We start from the raw sequence: 21,312 nt of genomic DNA on the forward strand, positions 1-21,312 counted from the left end.
CGTTCCGTGGCCGAGACGCGATATGGTCGTTGCCGCAATGACGGTTGGGAGCCAGTGTCAATATGGTGCGTGACAGCAGACGCCCGGCCCAAGGAAGGTTGCTCGACATCAAAAGAAGAACGAAATTCTTCTAAGATGCGCAGAAGCTGCGAACGCTGAGGTGGGGTGAGGCCATCGGCAATAGATGAATCGAACCCACCTGTGGGCAAAGGGTCGGACGTCGCGAGAGAACCGAGCGTGTTTTAACAGGCGCAGGACGTGCCTTCGGGAACATCCGTAATTTGTACGGCGTCGATCACTTCCACGTGGCCAAGACATTCGCCTTGAAGCAGCATCACAGGGTATGAGAAGGGGTTATAGACAAAAATAGCTCTGGAGCCCTGTTTGACGTTCACAGTCGCAAAAGGCAGCAGCAGACGTTTTCGAGTGTAAAAGCGGCCTGATGGAGAAAGTAGTGCGATGGCGCACTACTTTCACACCTCCACCAATTCTAAAGGTGTTTATTTGGCAGAGCTCGGGAGCAGCGCAACGTCGACGGGCAGGGCAGTCACAGCTTCCAAGCACGAGAGCCGTTGCTGAGCAGGAGCGCTCGACCCACTAGCGTTTAGAGCCAGTAGCGCTGAACCCACTAGCGTCTCTTCTACAATCTCTTCGCTACACATCCTTTATTGGTTTTATCTCGGATTTTTGAACATGGAACATATGAACATGGAACGCATCATACTGGGGAAGTCCGGATTAATTTTGACCACCTGGAGTTCATTAAATTGCACCCAATGCACATTACACGGCCGTTTCACTATTAAGCCTCCATCGAAAAGCAGGGACCGTGGCTGACATTTGATCCCGCACCCTCGGGCTTAGCAGCGCAAAGCCATAGCCGCTACGCCACCATGGAGGGTGGCTGCACACGCGAACAACTGAAGCGGGCTCACCATCAACGCTACGCTGATGCCTTGGAGATGGACCAGGTGCTGCCGTTCCAGTTAATCTGCTGTGTGCACCCATTGCCCTGTGCGGAATATCGAGGCAATTTCAACCTGGAATTATGAAATATTTCACTGGGTAGTGAATAACACGGACAATATGTCGTCATTGCCTTCGTTTCTTCTGCTATTCATGAATATCACGAACTTTAGAACGAGTGCTGATGGAGCCAAGGTTTAATACTGCCATGCTGGTCATCTTCCTCTTAAGCAACAGGACTTTCACTGGGTTCATAAACAACTCTCATTTAACTACTAAGCTAAGCGGCGGTTATTTCTCTGTAAGAGAAACAAAACTAAACGATAAAGGGCAGTGAACTGTTTGTCATATTCGTGAATGCAGAACAGCAAGGTTCAATAGCGAAATCTCTCGAGGCGATACAAAACCAGCAACGAGGAACTCATGGACTGCTATGCCAAATTAAACTTTAGCGCACCAGAAGTTACATCCGGCTATATATGTAGTGCTACGCTCGAAACAGTGCAAATACATGTGATAGAATATCCTACAGAAATTATGAGAATGGCATACTATTGAGTCAGAATTTTTTGGCTTGTCTGCTACTTGGCTTTTCCTTGCTTATTTAGTTACCCTCTGCATGTCTACCCATTCTTACCAATCATGTACCATTGGACTATTATAACAATTACATATATTAAATTGATGATTTATGTATTTACTTTGCAGATAAATTGCATCTACTGAGCCGAAACGCCATCGCAACCTTTTGCTGTTAGCCCCACCACAACCATTTTTAAGTTTCCTTTCTTTATTTTCTGTTTATTGTAAAGACCTTGACGCAAAGAGGGCGACGTAACCAGGTTTTTTTTGGTAACCCTGTCATTCATCTACTACTACAGTATTATAACGATTACGTGCGTCATATTGACCAATTATGCATTCATTTTGCAGCTAAAAGCATCGTTGGACAAATTTTCCTGGAGTACTCGCCAAAAGATGCCTACGCCTTACTGTAGGACTGTAGGGAAATAAAAAAATTGAGAGAGACCTCTCAATATCATTTGGCTTGAACCGGGTGGGATGCAAACTGTTGTCAGAGCAACTTTCACTCCCATGAATGCAATTTGGCTTACACAGCTTACACAGCTGCCACGGAGCGGTCCATGGTTCAAATACCGGTCAGAAGTATTCCAGAAGTATTTTGATAGCAGTACATGACACTCCAGGCACATTTTATAAGACGTTCGATAAAAATTCCAAGGCCGATAACATCATCGCCGCGCGCCGCACCGTATGCTGCATGTGCGAGTCAAATCTATCGAGGGTGAGCCGGCAGTCGCAGTCAATCTTGCGCACGCAAGAGAGGAGGAGGGACGAAGCGCACCGTCTTCCGCCGCGCGCAAGGCACCGGGGAAGGGGAGAGAGAAAGGGCTGCAAGAACCTATCACAAAAGCGATCTGCGAAGCGGACAGAGTGCGCCGAAGGCTGATAGCTTTGTGTGCGCTGAGTTTTCGCCACTTTGCGTTGAAGCGAATAGCAGCAAGGAGCGACTCCCTGCTGCTGCTGTGTGTCCGCACTTCAGAGATTTGACAGCGACTTTTCGCCGTCATCGAATGAAATGTGTTCGTGTCGGTTTATGCATACGTGACAGCAAGCTTCTTAATTTATTTACTAAGCGAATTAGTACAAATTTACACAGCCAATAAAACTACTATTATTTCTGCCTTTCCACCACTAAGGCTAAGAACCACCAGCAGCCTCCCGCGTCATCGTCTCTGCCCACCCGACCACACCCTCATGCACTGTCAGCGCTCGGAAGTGCGACCTACCATGTCCGCTGGCCCCCGCTGGGACAATTTTGAAGATTGGCAGGAAAATTATGACTGAGTCAGTGAGTCTAAGCAACCAGTGGGATAAATTTCAACAACTTAGAAACACCACCTTCTACCTTACTGATCTTGCTTAGACTTGAAACACCAGCTGCTTGCGAGGCAGCTGTTGCACCTGGACGCTTAATTCAGCAGGGTCCCGCGCTGAAGAGAAAGGCTTGGCCATCATAATTTATCTACAATGTAAACAGATGAAGACGATGAAGGCGAATATAATGCTCACAATTTACCGGGTCGTTTCCTGCTTGTCTGGACACGTACAACCAGGCACCAAAGCAGCCACGGCGTGAAGCTAGCAAGTTTTCAAAATCACGAGCGGGTTTTAAACCAATAAGTAAAGCTGCAGGTCGATTATTGTAAAAGTCAGGTGACAGAGTGGTTCACGAAATATTGTAAAAGTCAGGTGACAGAGTGGTTCACGAAAAAAAAACCCACATAAGGCATATGCCGTGGTTATGCTGTGGAAAGCGACAATTTTGTGACCAGATTGCTTAAGGCTTCAGCAATGGAAGCCTGTAGAAGCGACTAAATTTGTACTCGATTTACAAGAGAAAAACGTCCCTGTGATGAAACTACGACGCATATCGTAATAGCCTGTACATTGCATGTAGTCCCACGACCCAGCTTTCGACTGATGCCTGTTACGACTCTTCACGCATGCCGTAGCATGGTTCCTATACTCGATTTTTGAAACACAGTCGTGAAAATACACGTGCTAGCTTCACAAACCCAAGCGTATCTGTGCTGAAACGTTGGAATCAGTGGTCGACTGGTGTAATGACACGTACCTGTCGTCCCGCGTTTTGTTGGCAGCGGTTCCATAGCGTGATCCGGGATATAATAATTTGAAGTCTCATAGGACTTGCTTCCTGAGGTTCCCTCCAGCGGGCAGAAAATGAAAACTGAAGCTTTGGTTTCGATTTACCTTTTACTTTTCCAATGTAGCTTTTCAAATATTATATAGCGCGTTTTTTTTTTTAGCTGTACGAAATTTAATAAAGACCACCAACCCGTGGCAAGTTCGACAATATTGCTTCCACGAGCAATCAACTGCGTTATTCAATAATTAAGCGACTTCAATAATTAGGTGTTTACTGTACTCGGTTCCATACAGAGCAGTCAACGCTGTGCAAGCTACGCAAGAAGTTCAGCCCAGAAACGTTATCACTGCGCGCGCTCCGTCTATGCTTCGCTGGGCGTTCCGTCAATGCGTCGCTGCGCACCAACAGCGTTCGTTCATGCTAGCATGGCCAAAGATGCGTTTGTCGCAAGAGACTAAGATGATTTTACAGCTTTAACTAGCGAGGAGGCCGAGTCAAAACATGCAACTTTGTAGGGGATAAAAACTGCCCTTAAAGACTGACAGAGGTTTCACCACAATAACACAAGAATAACTAAATATTCTCTGTAAGGAGAACATATCAGATAGTGAAGCTCCAAACCATTTGAATTTAGTAATCTCACTAGTGTCATCAGCTTAGTTTATGGTACAGAACAAAGATCTTCGGTAAGAACACAAGAGCCAAGCACAGAACCAGAATAGGAAATGCATTGAACAAAAATAAACCAAATAAATATCCCTATGCATACAATGTGGCAATATATTTTCTTAACAGCCCCTACAACTATTGTCTGTCGAAGCCAACAGCGCTGACGAACCTCAATTAATGGCAGAGATTACTTTTCAGTTGACAATAAAGAACAGTTCTTACTTCTTAAATGGTCGCTAATGTCAAGTGTTTTCTTCTAATCACACCGCAGAATCACTTAAAGGATTCGAAATTTAAACGTGTTCAGTAGTACTGTTAAAACGCTTGTACAAAGCACTTCTCTAACCAAACGAGGTGTCAAGAATCTTGATTGGACATTTAATAAATTATTGGGTTTTACGTGCCAAAACGCTCTCATTATGAGGCACGCCATAGTGGTGGACTCCGGAAATTTCGACCACCTGGTGTTCTTTAACGCGCACCGAAGTACATGGGTGTTTTCGCCTCCATCGAAATGCGGCCGCCGTGGCCGGGATTCGATCCCGTGACCTCGAGCTCAGCAGCCGAACAGCATATCAACTGAGCAAACACGGCGAGTGAGTGGACATTTCAGCCTTCTAGTTACACAAAACACATACTTGCAGCCCATTAGGGTTTCTCTTGAAATTATTTTTCTAAGGCTTCGTTAGACGACAACACAGTTCTGCAAATAGATAGCGCTGTCCAGGACCTGCACTGTACTTCGACAATGAAGCACGATACATATTTCTGGCGACAATGCCTCGTCTACTAATTGCTAGAAACCAGAATTTTACTCAGCCGTGTTAATTATAAAGAAAAGCCGGTCTCTGCACACGATGCGTTTAGTTAGTTGCTTGCTCCTGTGAAAGAATATCAGCGTCGTTTCTCTACACGGCTTCACTTTCACTTCGTTGCGCAAAAGCCGCGGGCAAATTAACTAACTTGCGCAATAGTCGGAATACAATCGCTGCCCACCCCTATGCGTAACGAGGGGTGTATTATTTTAACCGACTCATCAAGTGAATCACACCATAGTCCTAATTCCTAAACCGGGAAAATAGAAAACGATTCAGAAATTCAGGCCAACCTCAGTTACGTCATGTCTCTCACCAGGTTAACCAATTATATCTAAAGTCACAACGTCCTATCGGTGTACATGAACGGCTTCCAAATATCTTTCAACACAGGATGTTTTCCTCAGGATTCGAGACGAAGTAATAAACAACGTAGTGACTGGAGAAGAAAACGTAGTAGTAGCGTTGGACCTAAAGAGCGCATTCGACACTATGTCCAATAAGCTCATCATGGAGGAACTAGAAGAAATAGGATGCGGAAAAAAAAATTCCGACTACGTCAAATCCATCTTAACTGGTAGGACTGCCACGAAAGGTTTAGAAGATATACGATCACCCAAGCTCAGCCTCGCCAAGAAAGGAACTCCACAGGGATCCATACTCTCGCCCTTATTGCTTAACATTGGCATGGACAATTTGACAAGGTTGCATAAAATCCAAGACATAAAATTTGCGCTCTATGCGGATGATATCGCCTTATGGATTCACGAAGGATTGTTAGGCCACAACGAAATCACCCTACAAGAAGCCATCCACACCGTCCATCAGTTCGTGGTAGAACACGACACGGCCTGTGCACCAGAAAAGTACGAATGGATCAGAATCAATGGACGAAACAACCGCAACAGGTCAAACCTACACCTCCAACTAGAGAACAGCATGCTTCCAGAAAAGACCAAGATTCGTGTCTCGGGCAGCTGGATCCAAAGAACCAGGCGAGCGGATCACAGTATCGCGACTCTCAAAGCGGCAAAGAAGCAAATAGCAAGACTGATAGGGAGAATCACAAAGAAAGGGAGGGGCCTGTACGAAAGCGAAACGATACGACTCGTTCAAGATTTTGTCATCAGCCGGATAACATATGCTCTACCCTATATAAACTTAAGTCGCAGAGAAATTAAGATGGTCGCCCAGATCATGCGGTGTGCGTACAAGATGGCGCTAGGATTACCGGTAAACACCGGAAATGAACCCCTACACGACACAGGAGTTTACAACACCTTTGAAGAGCTCAAGGCAGTGGTTCTTATAAATCAGACAGAGAGCCTGTGTCTTACAGAAGCCGGACAACAACGACTGATTGAACTAAGATACTCGCTGCAATCATCGTAATGCAGTGACCAAATCCACCAGATACCAGGTCACATTAGGAAGCAAATACAAGCCTCACCGATACCAAACAACATGAATCCCGAACACCACAAAGGGTGAAGACAAGCCCGACCAAGCAACACAAACCCATTGGGAATAATCAAAAAGTGCAATACATGGACGCCACTCGGACTGCTAGAGGGCACGTCAAATATAGCGATTCGCAACACGCAGCGGAAAACAGCCGAGATAACGGCCTCAATAAACACAACATGTAATGCCACTGCCGAAGCTTCAGCAGTCGCGATAGCAGTCAAACACAGCGATAGCGCCAGGCACCCTGCACTAATTAGCTCCGACTCTCAAGCAGTATCCAGAATGTACATGCAAGACAGATCGCCATGAATCGCGCTGAGAATCTTAGGCGACACACTCCAAGAGCAACATCCAATCATATGGTGTCCAGGACACGACGGCATCACAGGCAATGAGAGGGCACGCTCCCTAGCTCGAGAACTCACAAACCGAGCGTGGAACCACAGCCTTTTCCAAGATAGTCCACTTACAGCCCGAGACATCCTCGAACACCAACGCCGCATGAGAGAGCGCCTTCACCCCCCCCCCCCCCGCGTCGGCAACGGGGGGTACAAGAAGCCCGCCCATGCAGAAAAATACAAACACACACCTATCCCCACTTGGGAAGAGCACACCACATGAAATCCACCCTACGTGCCGGCACTTGTCCATGGTGCGGTGCATGGCCGTCACTACCACATGTGACGTGGGAATGCACAAAAAGACCACAGGAAGCAAACTCGCCTGAGATGCTTACCTACAGTAGGGAGCTGTGGGACATCCTCCTTGCCTGGCCGGGGCTGGGGGCCGAAAGGCGCCTCTTGGAGCAGGTGGAGGGAGTACCCAGGTCCACTGGTGTCCTAGAATAGGGACCCTCCAGCCACTTCCCTCCCACCTACCCTATCGCTTATTCCCCTCTTCCCCTCAGTATAATCAATAATGTTTTACATCCTCCTCCACATAAGTAGCACGTATTATTCTGGCACAGATGTCCATGAAGGGTTTCTTGCTCTGCGAAACCATATCGCTCAGTGTTTTATCCCCATGCATGCTTTCGCGGTGATGACTCAGACCTAAGTTTCCAATAAAGGATAGATTACATATTTCGCAAACGAAAGTTCCGTCTCCACAACACCAGTTCAGATGACGCTTGAGATTATGTCTGTGCTTGAATGGTTTACTACATTTATGGCAGGTGTGGGGTTTGTCGTCTGTGTCAGTGTTATGGTGTTTACGGAGATCTGTCATCCGCACGAATGAGTTATGACATCTTTAGCAAGTGTAGGGGTTCTCGCCTGTGCGCGTTCGCTTATGAACATCTAGATGGACGTAAACGGCCGGAATAATTTGTAGGGTCTCTCATTTGTATGGACATCTAGGTCATTAAAACACCAAAAGAATGTATCACATACCTCGCATCTGTAGAGTCCCTCGTCTGTAGATGGGTGGTAGTGTTCAGATAGATGGTCAGCCAGGTGGAACAGTTCACCACAGGTTTCGCATTTGCGGTTTTTGCCGGTATTGTTGGGGCAATGTTCCACAAACTTCGAATTCTTCAAAGACGATTGATCACATGCTCTGCAAATATGGGCTGTGTGGCGGGTGTGTTCGTTGGCGTGTCTGTGTAACGCGTCCCGTATGTTCCAAACATTTCCACAGACACCACACAGCTCTTGCGGTTTCCTTCCTCCGGTTCCAGTGGCATTCCTGCAAGAAGACGGACAAAGGAGCTCAATATGCCGACTCTTATTATGGGAGAACAAAAACACATTTTGCCAATTGAGAGTTTGACAAACGAAATTGTACGTTATTGGCAAGGTGTTGCTGAACCTGAGTGGTAAATAAGTTGCTGCTGCGTCTTTAAGACGCTCACAAGTAGCATTAAGGCAAAAGTCCTGAAATGTGCCCTCGAAAGTGAGACATTCGGCATTGACAAAGATTGTTTTTAATCAGCTAAAATACGTCTGCGTTTTTAGGAAGCCTTGCGTATTAAGAAGGGTAAAACGTTCGGCATGTTAGACTTATGTAACGCGTGAAATTAGAAAGCTTGCTGCACACGTGGTAGTGAAATTACGCTATGCAATCTGAGGGGTCAGACTTCTTTCAATACATAACGAGCCACACTGTGAAGCAAACATATAAAGCCGTAGGTCAACCACCGCAACGACACATGCTTGAACCTAAAACAACGCGTAAAAGTTATTTCATTCTCTCTGTCTTTATTCTTGTTTTCTTCGTTCTATCACTCGTTCCCTTTTTCATTCATACTTTCGTTTTACCTTTCTTTCGTTTCGTTTCTGCATTTATTTTGACCCATTACAACTTTGCCTGCCGACGGGGAATGAGCCATTCCTGATGATCATATATTTTTTCTCTGGGCTAGACCCGCGTTTTGCGGGTTGGAGCCATTGCAACGATCCACTTTACGGTCTTCGCGCTAATAATTGAAAGTGGTGCTACGTCATATATCACAGCTCAATCCCTACATATCGAATAAGAAGAAAACAAAGTTCAAACCTTTCTGCAGCCGTTTTATCAAGTCAATTAACATTAGACTCGTATTCGAACAATAAACCGTTCCCGCCAAAAGCATTGAACAGCCGAGGCGCAGATCATCTATTCTCCCACACGCGGCGAGCACAAATAGGTAAATTACTTCAGTGTGTTCACCCAATATGAATTAATTGTGCTGACGAAGAGGTTTCTCTTTTGTGTTCACCCAATATGAATTAATTGTGCTGACGAAGAGGTTTCTCTTTGTTTGCTTTTTGATGTCCTTGTGAAAGTATACACTGCAGCGTGTATTGCAATCTACGTTCATGTAATATAAATAACCTGAATTCCCCTCTATTTTCTGCCCATGGCCGACAGCCTTTTTCTTAAGAAGGTAATGAAGTTCGCAAGGGCGAAGTCATTGTTGGTTCGACATCTTTTGTACAGTTTGATAGATACAGAAAAAAAAGACCGGGCTGGCAGAGCAAGGACGCCGGCGCATAGTGTATGTTTTCTCTCTTGTCTGTTGCTCATTCGAAATATCTGAGCTAAGCTCTAGATGAATATTGTTCGCTATTGTTGTGGTAATGTGCTGTTTATTTGTTTACCTATATCTATTCTTGTTACTGCGATTAACATGAGTCATGCAATCTTATGGTGTGCTTCAACTCATGGGGTGTTATCATGTACGTCGTTTCTAATCATGCCAGATTGACCGGTATCGTGAGCGGAGTACGTAATCAATTAGAGCTAGGTAAATAAATAAATAAATAAATAAATAAATAAATAAATAACGGGGAAAGTGATTAACAGGCCACGAAAGCGGCAGTGTTGCTTTCGGAAAACCCGTTTAGGTCTAAGAACAGAATTCTTTGTTGCCTTCCGTGCGGGTTGTAATCAAGGTATTTTATTTATTTGAAACATTTTAAGTTCGCAACCGTGTCAATTATAATTTTCACTTCTTGTTTTTCATGAGAAAATTCTGACATCGCTAAGTTTGAAAAGATCAGATGCATAAAATTTACAAATTCAACTTTCCCAAAAATGTGACAATCGAAGTTCTATTAGCTGCATCTCATGGAGAATCCTTAGTGGACAACTTTGTTTTACATCCATTTGCAGTTTCCGTGAAATTGCTACCACGCGAACAATAATTTCCAAAGTGCCTACTCATGAAATAGCATATTTCAGAGGGCTGTGTTATGCACATATTTTGTGCACTTTACATGTCTTATTTGGTGCAATTGATAACATAGTTGCATTACTTTTATTGCCGAGTTAAAATATTTAATTGTTATCCTTGAGTTTCTCACTTTATTCTTGGGTATGTGACATCAGTCAAAAATGGCATTGCTCCAATTACAGAAGCAGCATATTCTTTAAATGCAGCAAGCTTCACCAATGTTGGTGGAGGGTGTTGCCGAGGAAACTGGTTTCTCCTGTCCCATGTACCCAGGTAGTAGATCCTGAGCTAAAGCTTCTAGTATACGCCAGTGCCATATAGTGTGAGCAGCAGCTGACATTTGGCATTTGAATGGTGAGAACTTCCATCCTTCGCAGAAGTTCGTCAGTGCAAGCACAACTTAGCCATACAGAGAATTCACAGTCACTTCAATGAGTTGCTCTATGAAAAGGAAGTGTTGCGAAAATTTGTTTCACCTAGCTTCGTTTCGCAATACGCCCGATGCTTCCTCCATGCCTGCGAGGCTTGTGCTGGCCTGTGTGTTATCAGCGCCACCGCCGCTGCTGCTGCAGTAGGCCTGTAGTGTGGAACCGCTGCTTCCGTTTTCGGTCTTGTCTGTATGCCCTGAAAGCAGAGGTGCCAATTCCCCACTCTGAGACTGGTGACGAAGCGGCAGCCTTCCGTGATATGAACGCGCAGGAAGAAAGAAGAAACACTGACAGCACTGCTGCCGTATGAAGTGATCCTCAATGTTCTGGCCATAAAAGCCCAAAACCACAACGGAGTGTAGACGAAGAGTACAAACATGTTTTGAAAGTTGTTCATTGTTTTATTCCTCGGTAAGTTATGCCTAAATTGGCGCTTGGTGGATCTTGGAATGCGTGATGTTTGTTTGCTCGCTTCTTGTCGCGCTTTGATAGCGAAATGGCTCGGTGCTAAGCTACTCGGCATGAGACGTCGCTGCTACATCTGATACAACAAAATATACCATGCCTGCACGGGCCAAGTGCTACATACTAGCTTGCTGCTATTAAAAATGTTCCTGACGGCGAGTCTGCATGGTTCCATCTTCATTAATTGTACTGGTATTGGCTGCTCATTCTCACTTAATGCAATTTCTCACTTAATGCGGAAGCTCTTCAAAAGATCAATCGCTGTCTTTTATGCAGAGGTGAAATTAGAGTAACCTCTCCTCATTTGCCTTTCAAATTCCTCGAACAACATTTCGCTAAGAAAAATCAGTTAATACCGAAAGTGGTGAACGATTCAGGAAAGAGAACATTTGCATACGCCTCGAGAAGAAAAAAGTCGAGCAGAAACTCCTGTGGGAATTATCAAAAGTATGCATAAGCACTGTGCCACTTGCTGATCTCCACGCAGCCCAGTGGCGTTATCGTTGTTATGAAACTTGATCCGGCGAGTGCAAAATACGGCATTACGGCGACGCGAACTAGTGCGGGCGTCGCCAAGAGGAGCACTCACGACGCAAGCAAAGTAATGCAGGTGGCTACGTGACATGAACTTATGTTCCGATCACTATAATCTTTATCGCTCTTTATCGCCTCATCCGTCCGCGTCGAACCGTTAAGAACGGGAACCGAACGTACCCGGCTGGCGGCAGCGCCGCACCGACTATGCCTTAAAAGCGATATGCGATGCCGACAAATAGCGCCGACTTCTAATAGCTTCGCGTGCTGTGTTATCGCTGCTTACTTATTGTTCAATAGAGACACGCAGACCAATATGTTGAAAGCGATCTGCGAAAGTGGCTGAGTGTGGCGTTTGCTGAGAGCTCCGCGCGGCTTTGTGTTGTCACCGCTTCTTTGACTTTGAAGCGCGAGACAGTACGAACATAGAGAAAGAAATTCAACAACAGGGGACACTCTTCAAAAACTGGCAACAGGAAACACGTCACGCCTAGTTTCAACAACATCCGTTAGTTGACGCGAGCATCAGAAAGAAAGAATGTGAAAGAAACTTCCAGACAACGTTTTATTTTTTTTATTCCTTCCCACTAAAAGTGAAAAAAGTTTTGCGTGTAAATGAACTTATACTTCGCAACTTTTTGTTGAGTTGCCTAGCAACAAGCTAGCGGCACGCCAGACGCGCGTGCATACGTCATGCGCCAGACAAGCCGCAGGAGTGAGCTAGGACGGTCGTACGTGCAAAGCTCGCGTGCTCGGCGACCCGTCTGTTTTGGATACAGCCCATTTTATTGGGCTCCCGGCCTTCTCTATGCTTCTCTTGCGTGTTGTCTGCATTTCGACACGGCACCACTGCACTACTGGACTACGGCAAGGTGAGAAATTGTGTTTGACAGTTTGACGGCGCATTTTAATCACATTTAGGCTTAGTTCGAGTGGCGCAGTTAGCGAAAAACAGCACCGCCGTCCTGGCGCAGTTAATTTCAGTTAATGCGTCGTCCTGGGAGATGTTTGCGATGCTTTCTAAGAGCCCCAACATTACCATAACTTATTTCGGTAGTTTTTGGGCACGCTTGCCGCGCCCGGCTTATTGACGCAGTAAGCGAAAACCGGCTCGGCCGTGTGACGCATTTGCGCGTGTGCATGCGTGTACTACGTCGTAGCGCCTAAGACAGACAAGTTTTCGTGCATTCTGTGGCACCCAACATTATTGTAACTAACGTCGTTATATTTGGGGTAGTTTAGAAGCACGGTTGCCGCGCCCGGCTTATTGACGCAGTTAGCGAAAAGCAGCTCGGCTGTGTGCCGCAGTTAGTTTCGCGTGTACTGAATCTTACTAGTAGAAGTTCGTGACGCATTCTCGTACCCGAAAAAGTATTGTAATTTATTTGGTAACTTTTTGGGATATCTTGAGGCTTGCTCGCCGCGCCTGGGGTTGTGAAGCTGTTAGCAAAAAAGCAAGCCGGCCATAGTGAGTTAGTTTTGCGTGTACTGAATTTTAGTGGGACAAGTTCGTGACACATTTTATAGCCCTGCAACAACATATACCTTATTTCGGTTCTCACGCTTCTCGAAAACGCGACGAGCGATTGCCGAGAGGGATAACGCGGGAGTGTTGCATGCGCCGGCAGGACGCGTAAAAGGTAACACGGTGGAGCTCAAGAACATGACATTTATGTATTCTGAGCGACTGAAAACAGGCTTTGCACCCACAAGTTTGACGAGTGCGATTATAAGGCATTCTGCGAGCGTGTAACATGGTCTGGCTGAGCCTGTGTTGTAGCCACCTTTGTGTACTTGGCGTACCATCGTGTCGACTGAGCCCAAGTTGTTTTGGAAACGCGTAGTCACCCGTGTATTTGTGCACTTAAAGTGCAGCAAATAATGCCCGGGAAAGGAGGGGTGCTTGAAAATCGGATGTTCAGATTTTATGGCATTGTTTGGGAGGAGTCTTTGCCGCGAAATGTACGTAAAAGTGAATTTATCTGTAATGCCGCGCATTCACCACTTACGCACGTTTCGCCTCTACACGCAATACTCCTGTTAGGTCAATATACCGAAATGATACATGCTTCTAATTTACTTTCTTTCAGCTGATGGCATCCGGTGGAGCATCGTACGGCAACGACTGCTGCTTACTTGGTGCCACCCACAACTTTGGATCAATGCAGAAGAAGCCCGGAACGGGCATTTATATAGAGCAAAATAAACATTTCATCATTTCAGAAGACGTCTGTCGTTTTCTTCATGAAATTGCACCTGACAGATTCGGCGCAGTCTTGTAAAGGTCAATCGCAATAATTTCTACTCAATAATGAAAAGATTCCCCGCCAAGGCAACGCGAGGTTCAGCAGAAGCGAAAACAACAAAAAAATTAATGCCGCGCCGAGTAGCGGAGCCGGCGCGGCGTGTACCAACTGGTGTTCAAAACGCGCGCGCCGAAAACCGAAACCGGAAGGAGTCAACAACATCCGCTTGGTGTCCTACGGTCAATTCGGCCGCTGGGCTTTATGGGAGTGTCCGCTCTTGTTGAAATTTCTTTCTCTATGGTACGAAGGTCAATTTGCTCGCTGCTGCGGGCGCTATATAGAACGCGAGCGTCTTAATGGACGGACGGACGGTCTTCTCGTTCGGTAAGTACATAAATGCTTATGGATCTAAAAATTCGGGTTCATGCGGATTGCTCAAAAAAAAAAGAATTTTTCTTTTACTGTAAAGCTTTCATTCTGAGAAATTCGCGTGGGGTTTCTTCGTACATTTGTGCTATACGGGGGTGCAGGAGAATTTTTCCTTTCAAAAATTCGGCTTAGCTTCGGACGCGTGGTTGTCAAGGACGGATACAGGGCAGCCTGCAGACTTGTAAAGCCTAGTTTAGTTGCACAAAAGATACGGAAATACGGCGTACTCCGCGAAGCCAGGGAACGCGAAGCATTTCGGATCTACAGCTGTAGTTGAAAAAAGATCAGCACAACTGACCGATGATCCGAGGTAGTAAATTGTGGAACACAACGCCGTTGTTCCCGATACCGTCGTAAACGAGAGTGCCAGGGACCCGCTTCTTGAAACATGAATCACGTGGCAGTTAGGATACCAGTGCGCGCTGGAACAAGGGCGCCGCGTACCTCAATTTGCCTGCTCCGGTTATCGGTCACTTGTGCTAATGTTTCACCGCTCTCTTTTACCATGTGGCCTGGTACATGCTACCCCTAGCAATAGCGGGTGGCCTGTACCTGGCCACCCGGCATTACTTGGCGTTCCGCGAAACCTCACGTGTTTGCGTAAATCGAGTGGTTGAGTGTGTGACGAAGGCCGCCAGACGGTGACTTTGAATACGAACGTAGGGTGTACAGTACAATTACATCCTTCCTGCAACCTCTTGACCCGAATTTACGCCCGCCGATTATTGAGTTCTGCAGAGGTACTCAAAGGAATTTGCCGAGAGAAACGCGTATTATGACGTAATCTCCAGTAAATGTTAGCGTTTAACAATCATATACAGCGTGTATTTGCTTTTATTAGGCGGGTTATATCAAAACGAAAAAGTCATTTGTGTCAGGCAATAAAACGGTAAAATCTGTTCAACCTGGACTGATGATGAACTCGGTACAACGTCGCAGTTTGTACGAAGCGTCAGCTGCTACAAAACGAGATTGTTCATTTATTGTGGGACAATAGACAGTTTTAGTTACACGTACGTAGAGGCTTTGCGTACGTAGACCTACGTGTCAGCAGTGCGCATGCGTAGAACGTAGCGGGCGCGGGCGCGTCTCACGGACGTACATACGTAAGATTCAATTCTTTGCGTGCGTTTCTTGCGCACGTAGACCGCTTCGCGCGGGAGTTCCGCAAGATCACGAACAAGCGATAGCGGGCCGCGCGCGCGCAGACGGCTTGCTTCGAAACACGGCGACAGGATTGAATTGGCTGCCGCCGTGTTCACATCTCCCGATAGATGGAGCTACGGGGTCCCTCTTGGCGTGCATCGCGTACGTGTAGCTAAAAGCGTTTCAGATGGCGTGCACGTAAGGTACGTAGGCTTTTCATGTTTGCGTACGTGAAGCCTCTATGTACGTGTAACTAAAACTGCCTAATCCCAGGGATTGTGCAATCTCGCAGCGCCCCAACACCCCAGCTTTCAAGACGCAAGCAGTCGAGAAACTGGCACGTCACGCACGCACCCTACGTTTCAAAGCTCTTGATGGCTTTTCAGCGATAAAGTAGGCTTGCGATGTCGGTCTGATTAAAACAGCAGTAGTATAGACCTCAGACTCTGCCCAGGCGGCGCTGCGAAAAAGCCCGTCACCAGCGCCCCCATCGGAGCCTTGGCGCGAACTGAGTAGTGCAAGGAGAGCTGTCCGCAAGCGAAGGTGCATAGGCCACAATGGACCCTTCTCTTTCGTTTGTGTTGAGGCACGGTTTCCTAAAAATCAAGGACCTGGAAAGCTGCTTCCGCCCATCCACGCTTCGGAAAGGAAGCTCAGCAGGGCGAAGTACGTGTACAATATAAAATAAAGTCTCAAGTGTTATTTCGGCATGCTGCAACTCGCAAGTACAGAGAGCATCAGGTTTGTCTATAGGCATATCAGCATAAAAATATAAGCATTTCAAATTGGTTCATATTGAATATGTCTTGAACACAAGACTTATTAAGTATCTCCTATATTTTTATGTATTTTATCGTAACGTTCTGTCTCGCAATTATTTACAGGGCGTAAATCCTTTCATAGCCTTTTCCAGGGCAGCAAACAGAAAACGTTTTCCAAGGCAGCAAACAGCGTGCGATCATAACGAAAGTAAGCTTCCTTCAGTGTCTACGCGCTACATCTGTCTTTCTCGCAGGAGCTACAGCATCGCTCAGTACCTTAATTTGAACTTTTTGCAGACGCTTCGAGCAGCAAGCGCGCACGCATAAATGTAAATAAACGCAACATTTTTTTTCTTTACACACGTGCGTTATTTCGCAATTACTCATCCAGTGCTCCTGCAGCAACTTTATAGCTCACATTTGAAAAACGCAGTCGAGAACGCTCAGCACATTGCGAAGCGTGCTTGTTGTATCGGTGCAGGACATACAAAATACCGAAAGTAGAAGTGAGCTCGCGATACAACGATGCTCCAGAGCAGGATCTTGAATTCATAAACGAACCAAAATGTTTGGTTAAGCTTACCTGCCAAATCTCTCCGTTCCACTTGTTGAGTCAAGCGGAAGCGGACGTCTGGTAAAAGGCAGAGATATCGATGGCATATAAGCAGAATGGTTCGCAACGTCGTTTTTATGTTACCAACGAAGTGGCGGCTGCAGATTCTTGAGTTTTCGCTTGGTTACCACGGTCCTCCGTCAGGGCTACGCAACACAATTACAGAAGAACAAAGTTGTCGCACTTTCTCATGCGAGCCGCTGTGTTGTAGGGAATGCAAGTAATCCGATTACCCATCAGGTTGAACGGCCCGTTTCCAGCGCTCTCGCCTTTCCCCTTCATACGATCGCGATGGAAATCGGTCAAACTGAACGTTGTTATTCCATCCTTCACGTTCATGGCAATTTACAACACAACAGTAGCGTCGATTGAGGCGTTTCTTCGTAGCGCGCGGAGCTATCGCGGTTGCCGTTGTTTCCGTCATCAGTCTGATGAGTGAGCCAGCAAGCGCTTTATGCCAGTTCGGCGGTACGTCTGACTAGAGTAGAAATTCATAGCTCTCTGTCTGGGTGTTAAACGACCAAAAAACTCCCCATATGGACCAAAATCTAGTTAAATCGTTGTTTCGCAGTCGCTAGCTGCATAGGCAACTTAGCAAGGGAGTCGGGCTTCGCACTACTCAATTACTGCCTCTTCGCACCGGCAGATGGCGCTACGAGTCTTGCAAAACTCCAGAGTCTGACGTCCATAATGGCTAGAGCACATGGCTGCTGTGCGCGATGGCAGAGGTGCGATTCCGAAAACGACGCGGGGCAGGAACGCGCCTTTACCGTCTACCTACTAACATTCTTACCTTTTGGCAAAGTGCTTATAATCGACCACAACCCAAGAATAAAACGTTATATGTGCGCCGTTCAGCTCTAACAGAAGTTCCATGGATTCGCCATCCAATTAGGTTCCCTTATTTCCATCACGTGGAACGGCATTGCAAGTTTAAAAGAACTCTTTTCTTCGTACTCAGGTGTCTGTGCCATTGTTGTTAGAATGAATAGTGATGGTTCTGTCAAATTTTATGGGTGATCCTGATATCAGCGCTCAACCAAACGTAATATTTTAGCCTGTAACAGCGACCTTTTGTTCTTTAATTAGCTTTACTTTTATATTATCAGAGGAAAGTAATTAAGCATCAGTGCTATCCAGGTAGCTTGGCTCTGTTTCAGAGGTCAGGGGCAGGCACACTCCGTATTGGAGGTCGAGTTTATACTCCATTCTTGGGTTATCATGGACTATAGAACAAGGACAAGAATGCTTAGCAACATATAGGACGCCCCACAAAACCCGAGTCAAGAATTTAAAAATGAAAGGCGTGTCAGAAGCGAATTGAACCGAACGCATACTGTTCGCAATAGCCTATATGGATTCAGACAATTTTATTTTCCTCACAACTCAATAATTAATTTACATGAATTACACAAATTTTTGTTTATTGGCTGAGGACCCCAAGTATGGTACGCAGATTTGTAGAGCACCTTCAGAAACCACCGATCGAATTGTTTCCTTTGCGATACGCCTCACGTAGTCATTTTTTCCATGCAGCAAAGAAAGCCCACGAGATATGAAAAAAGCCACGTGACGGTACGTTTACGCATTGTTATTGTGCCGTTCTCAAGCATGCGTTTGGTTTTATTCAATTATGGGGTTTTGCGTGCCAGAACCCATTCAGAGGGTGAGGCACGCCGACGTGGACAACTCCGGAACAATTTTGACACCATGCTGCTCCTTAACGTTTCCCTAAATCTAAGCACAGGGACGTTTTTTTATCCCGGTCGAAATGTGGCTGCCGTGGTCAAACTCGGGACCTTGACAAATGCCATAGCCGCAAAGCTACCGCGGCAGGCACATGAGTGTTGATGATGACTCGTGACCACTTTCGTACTGTCGCCTAGACTATATGGTGTGCTTAAATGCGGCTCTGGTTCTGCAAGCCATGCGTAAGTTGTCCGCTTGACTAATCTGCGTGGCGTTTAGTATGTACAGAAAGGAGAAATGTACCGTACCGCAAGTTTGGCTTAAATTTATGGAGTTGCCTCGCAACCACTGTCACGTCAGTATTAGCAGCTTTCCCGTGCATTTTCACATAACCTATCCGTATCCTCCTCTCCCTCCTTGTATGGGAATCATGAGGGATGAGTGCCAAGGCTGTTATTCACTCCTGTTGCGACTACATCGGCTCTACCCATTCCATGCCCCCTTTAGACTGTTCAATCCACCTTCCCTCTAGACTTACAGGTTAATACAGGGGTAAGCGCTGAAGCTTCTCTAATGCTTTTGCAGGGCGTCACGGATAATTATAGCTTTCACAATGCTAAGCTGGCGATGCCCAGCGTGCTAACATGCGACGCATTGGCAAGATCCAAACGAGTTTCTCGCGTCGCATTTCCTCTCTGCTGCGCTCCGGTTATGTATACACATGCTTTAAGGCCCCCCTCCTGCTGCCCCGAACGCGGTGTGGGAGAAAGCAGCAGCGCCAGTGGGAAAGTAGAAGGAAAAGCTAAAGGAAGCCTCGCTTCAGCAAATTAACTATGTACACTCGGTGTCATCCTTGTGTAGAGCGCGGGTACGGCACCCTCTGCGGTGCTCAAAAGCCAGCCAGCGACGTCAAACGGTAGTTGCCGAGCCCAAACGTGTCCAGCAGCTACCGTTAGACGTTGGGCCCAGAAGCTAGCGTTAGACGTCGCTAGCTGCCTCCTGAGCGCCCCGCAGGCTGCCGTTCCCGCGCTCTACACAAGGATGACACCGATTGTACTTCACAGCACAAGTAAATAAATATATTCAGCTGTTAATATAGAAGACGTGTGTTATAATTCGCTGGCGGGCCTCCCAGGCTAGTACCTGGAAATCTGGTCTCTCCAAACAGTCCTCCTCCGAAAGAACGGACCGTCATAACTTCGGTGCTCGTACATCACTAGAGAGCTTTAGATTAGGGGATGCAAGCGGCTTGCGTATGCAAGAACTATGAACCATGACAGCGCGCAAGCTCAAACCCCTACGTATGGATCTGCGCATGCGCCGTTCCGCAGCCCCTAGTTTTCCCGTACCGACGCCGTGGCGTCCCCTAATCTAAAGCTCTCTACGGACGGACGCCAGCGGCTGGGTTAAACCAACAACATATTTTGACACATGTACGACAGTACAACAGACGCCGCCTACCAGCACCACCCTTTCTCCACATAACGCCACAGCTATGCGCAGAGTACTTAAATGCAGATATATTTTGTGACCGTCACTTTTATACGGGCTACACAGCTTCCGGAAACCCTTAATTTCATTTCCTCGAACATGTTACAGAAACGTGGTTGCATTAACGTCAAACTTCCTTCGTGCAAAACCAATATTAAATTAGCTATGCTGCAGTGTTATTTTTTGATCGCCTCACATTGTCATATTTGTGCACTTGCTATCACGTTAGATTACGAGAAAATAAAACTTGGAAATTTTCCATTTTGTGTAAATCTAGCTACAAGAACACTTCAGATGAGATTGAATCGAAATTTTCTTAGGCAAAAATTCTTTTTTTTTTCTAGGGGTTTCCACTTGTCGATTCGCTAGTGTGTGGTCTCGAGGAGGCTGTCTAATGTATTGCACTGAATACGGACCAGTGATACAATAAATGAGGAAATAAAGCTTTCTCCTGCACAATGCTTTATATATAGTGTCGGTCCATAAGTATAAAGCAGAGAGATTCATCATCAGACCAGCTATAATATTTCATGGCATCTCTGATGCTTGTAATCTTTTTTTAATTCTTTGTCTACATAAATTTTGAGCAACAGGCATGTGCCAGAAATTTCCGCAGAATATACGGACTACTTCATGTAACAGGAGCCAAAGATTAAAAATAGAGTGGTCCACTTCAGACGAATGAGACCCGCGTATATTGTTTTTCTGAATTGTGGTTAGTAAGGTAATTAGATTTTATATTCGTTTGAGCCCATGTGTCATACCTGAAAAGTTCTATACTGTGCTTAGAAACCTGCCAATCATCTGCACTGCCACACTGCCTTTGGTATGCCACTCTGCCATCTAGATCGTATTGGCTCAAGTCGGGTTTTGCAAAAGGAAGCCTGCATAGAGAAACCTGGGGTGTCGGTTTAATAAGCATGAGGTCGCGGGATCGAATCATGGCCACGGGGGCTGCATTTCGATGGATGGCCACGGCTGCCGCATTTCGATGGCGGCGAAATGCTAAAACAACAGTGTACTTAGATTTAAGTGCATAATAAGGAATCCCAGATGGTCCAAATTTCCGCAGTCCTCCACTAAGCCGTGCATCATAATCAGAAAACGGTTTTGGCACGCAAAACCGCATAATTATTTGGCACGTTATGCTGAACAGTCTCATTTTTGAGAAAAAAAACTAGAAAATATTTTGAAATTAATTTTTGTGTTTTCATGACCAGGTCTTCTGCGACTTCATATAAATTTG

The 21,312-nt window shown here is 46.0% G+C and overlaps 1 protein-coding gene across 1 annotated transcript in view; it reads right to left on the reverse strand.

Moving 5' to 3' along the window:
* The window catches only part of LOC142560833 (uncharacterized), a 145,577-nt gene extending 128,585 nt beyond the window's left edge, over window positions 1-16,992 (reverse strand). Inside the window, exons 1-3 of the mRNA XM_075673210.1 lie at window positions 16,857-16,992; window positions 10,741-10,888; window positions 8,001-8,295 (exon numbers count right to left, since the gene is read on the reverse strand). Coding sequence (XP_075529325.1) covers window positions 8,001-8,295; window positions 10,741-10,778 — 333 coding nt within the window. The 5' untranslated portion in view covers window positions 10,779-10,888; window positions 16,857-16,992. The remainder of the gene's footprint in view (window positions 1-8,000; window positions 8,296-10,740; window positions 10,889-16,856) is intronic.
* Window positions 16,993-21,312: the final 4,320 nt, after the last annotated feature.

This window comes from Dermacentor variabilis, chromosome 10 (assembly GCF_050947875.1).
Source record: "Dermacentor variabilis isolate Ectoservices chromosome 10, ASM5094787v1, whole genome shotgun sequence".
Lineage (NCBI taxonomy): Eukaryota > Metazoa > Arthropoda > Arachnida > Ixodida > Ixodidae > Dermacentor > Dermacentor variabilis.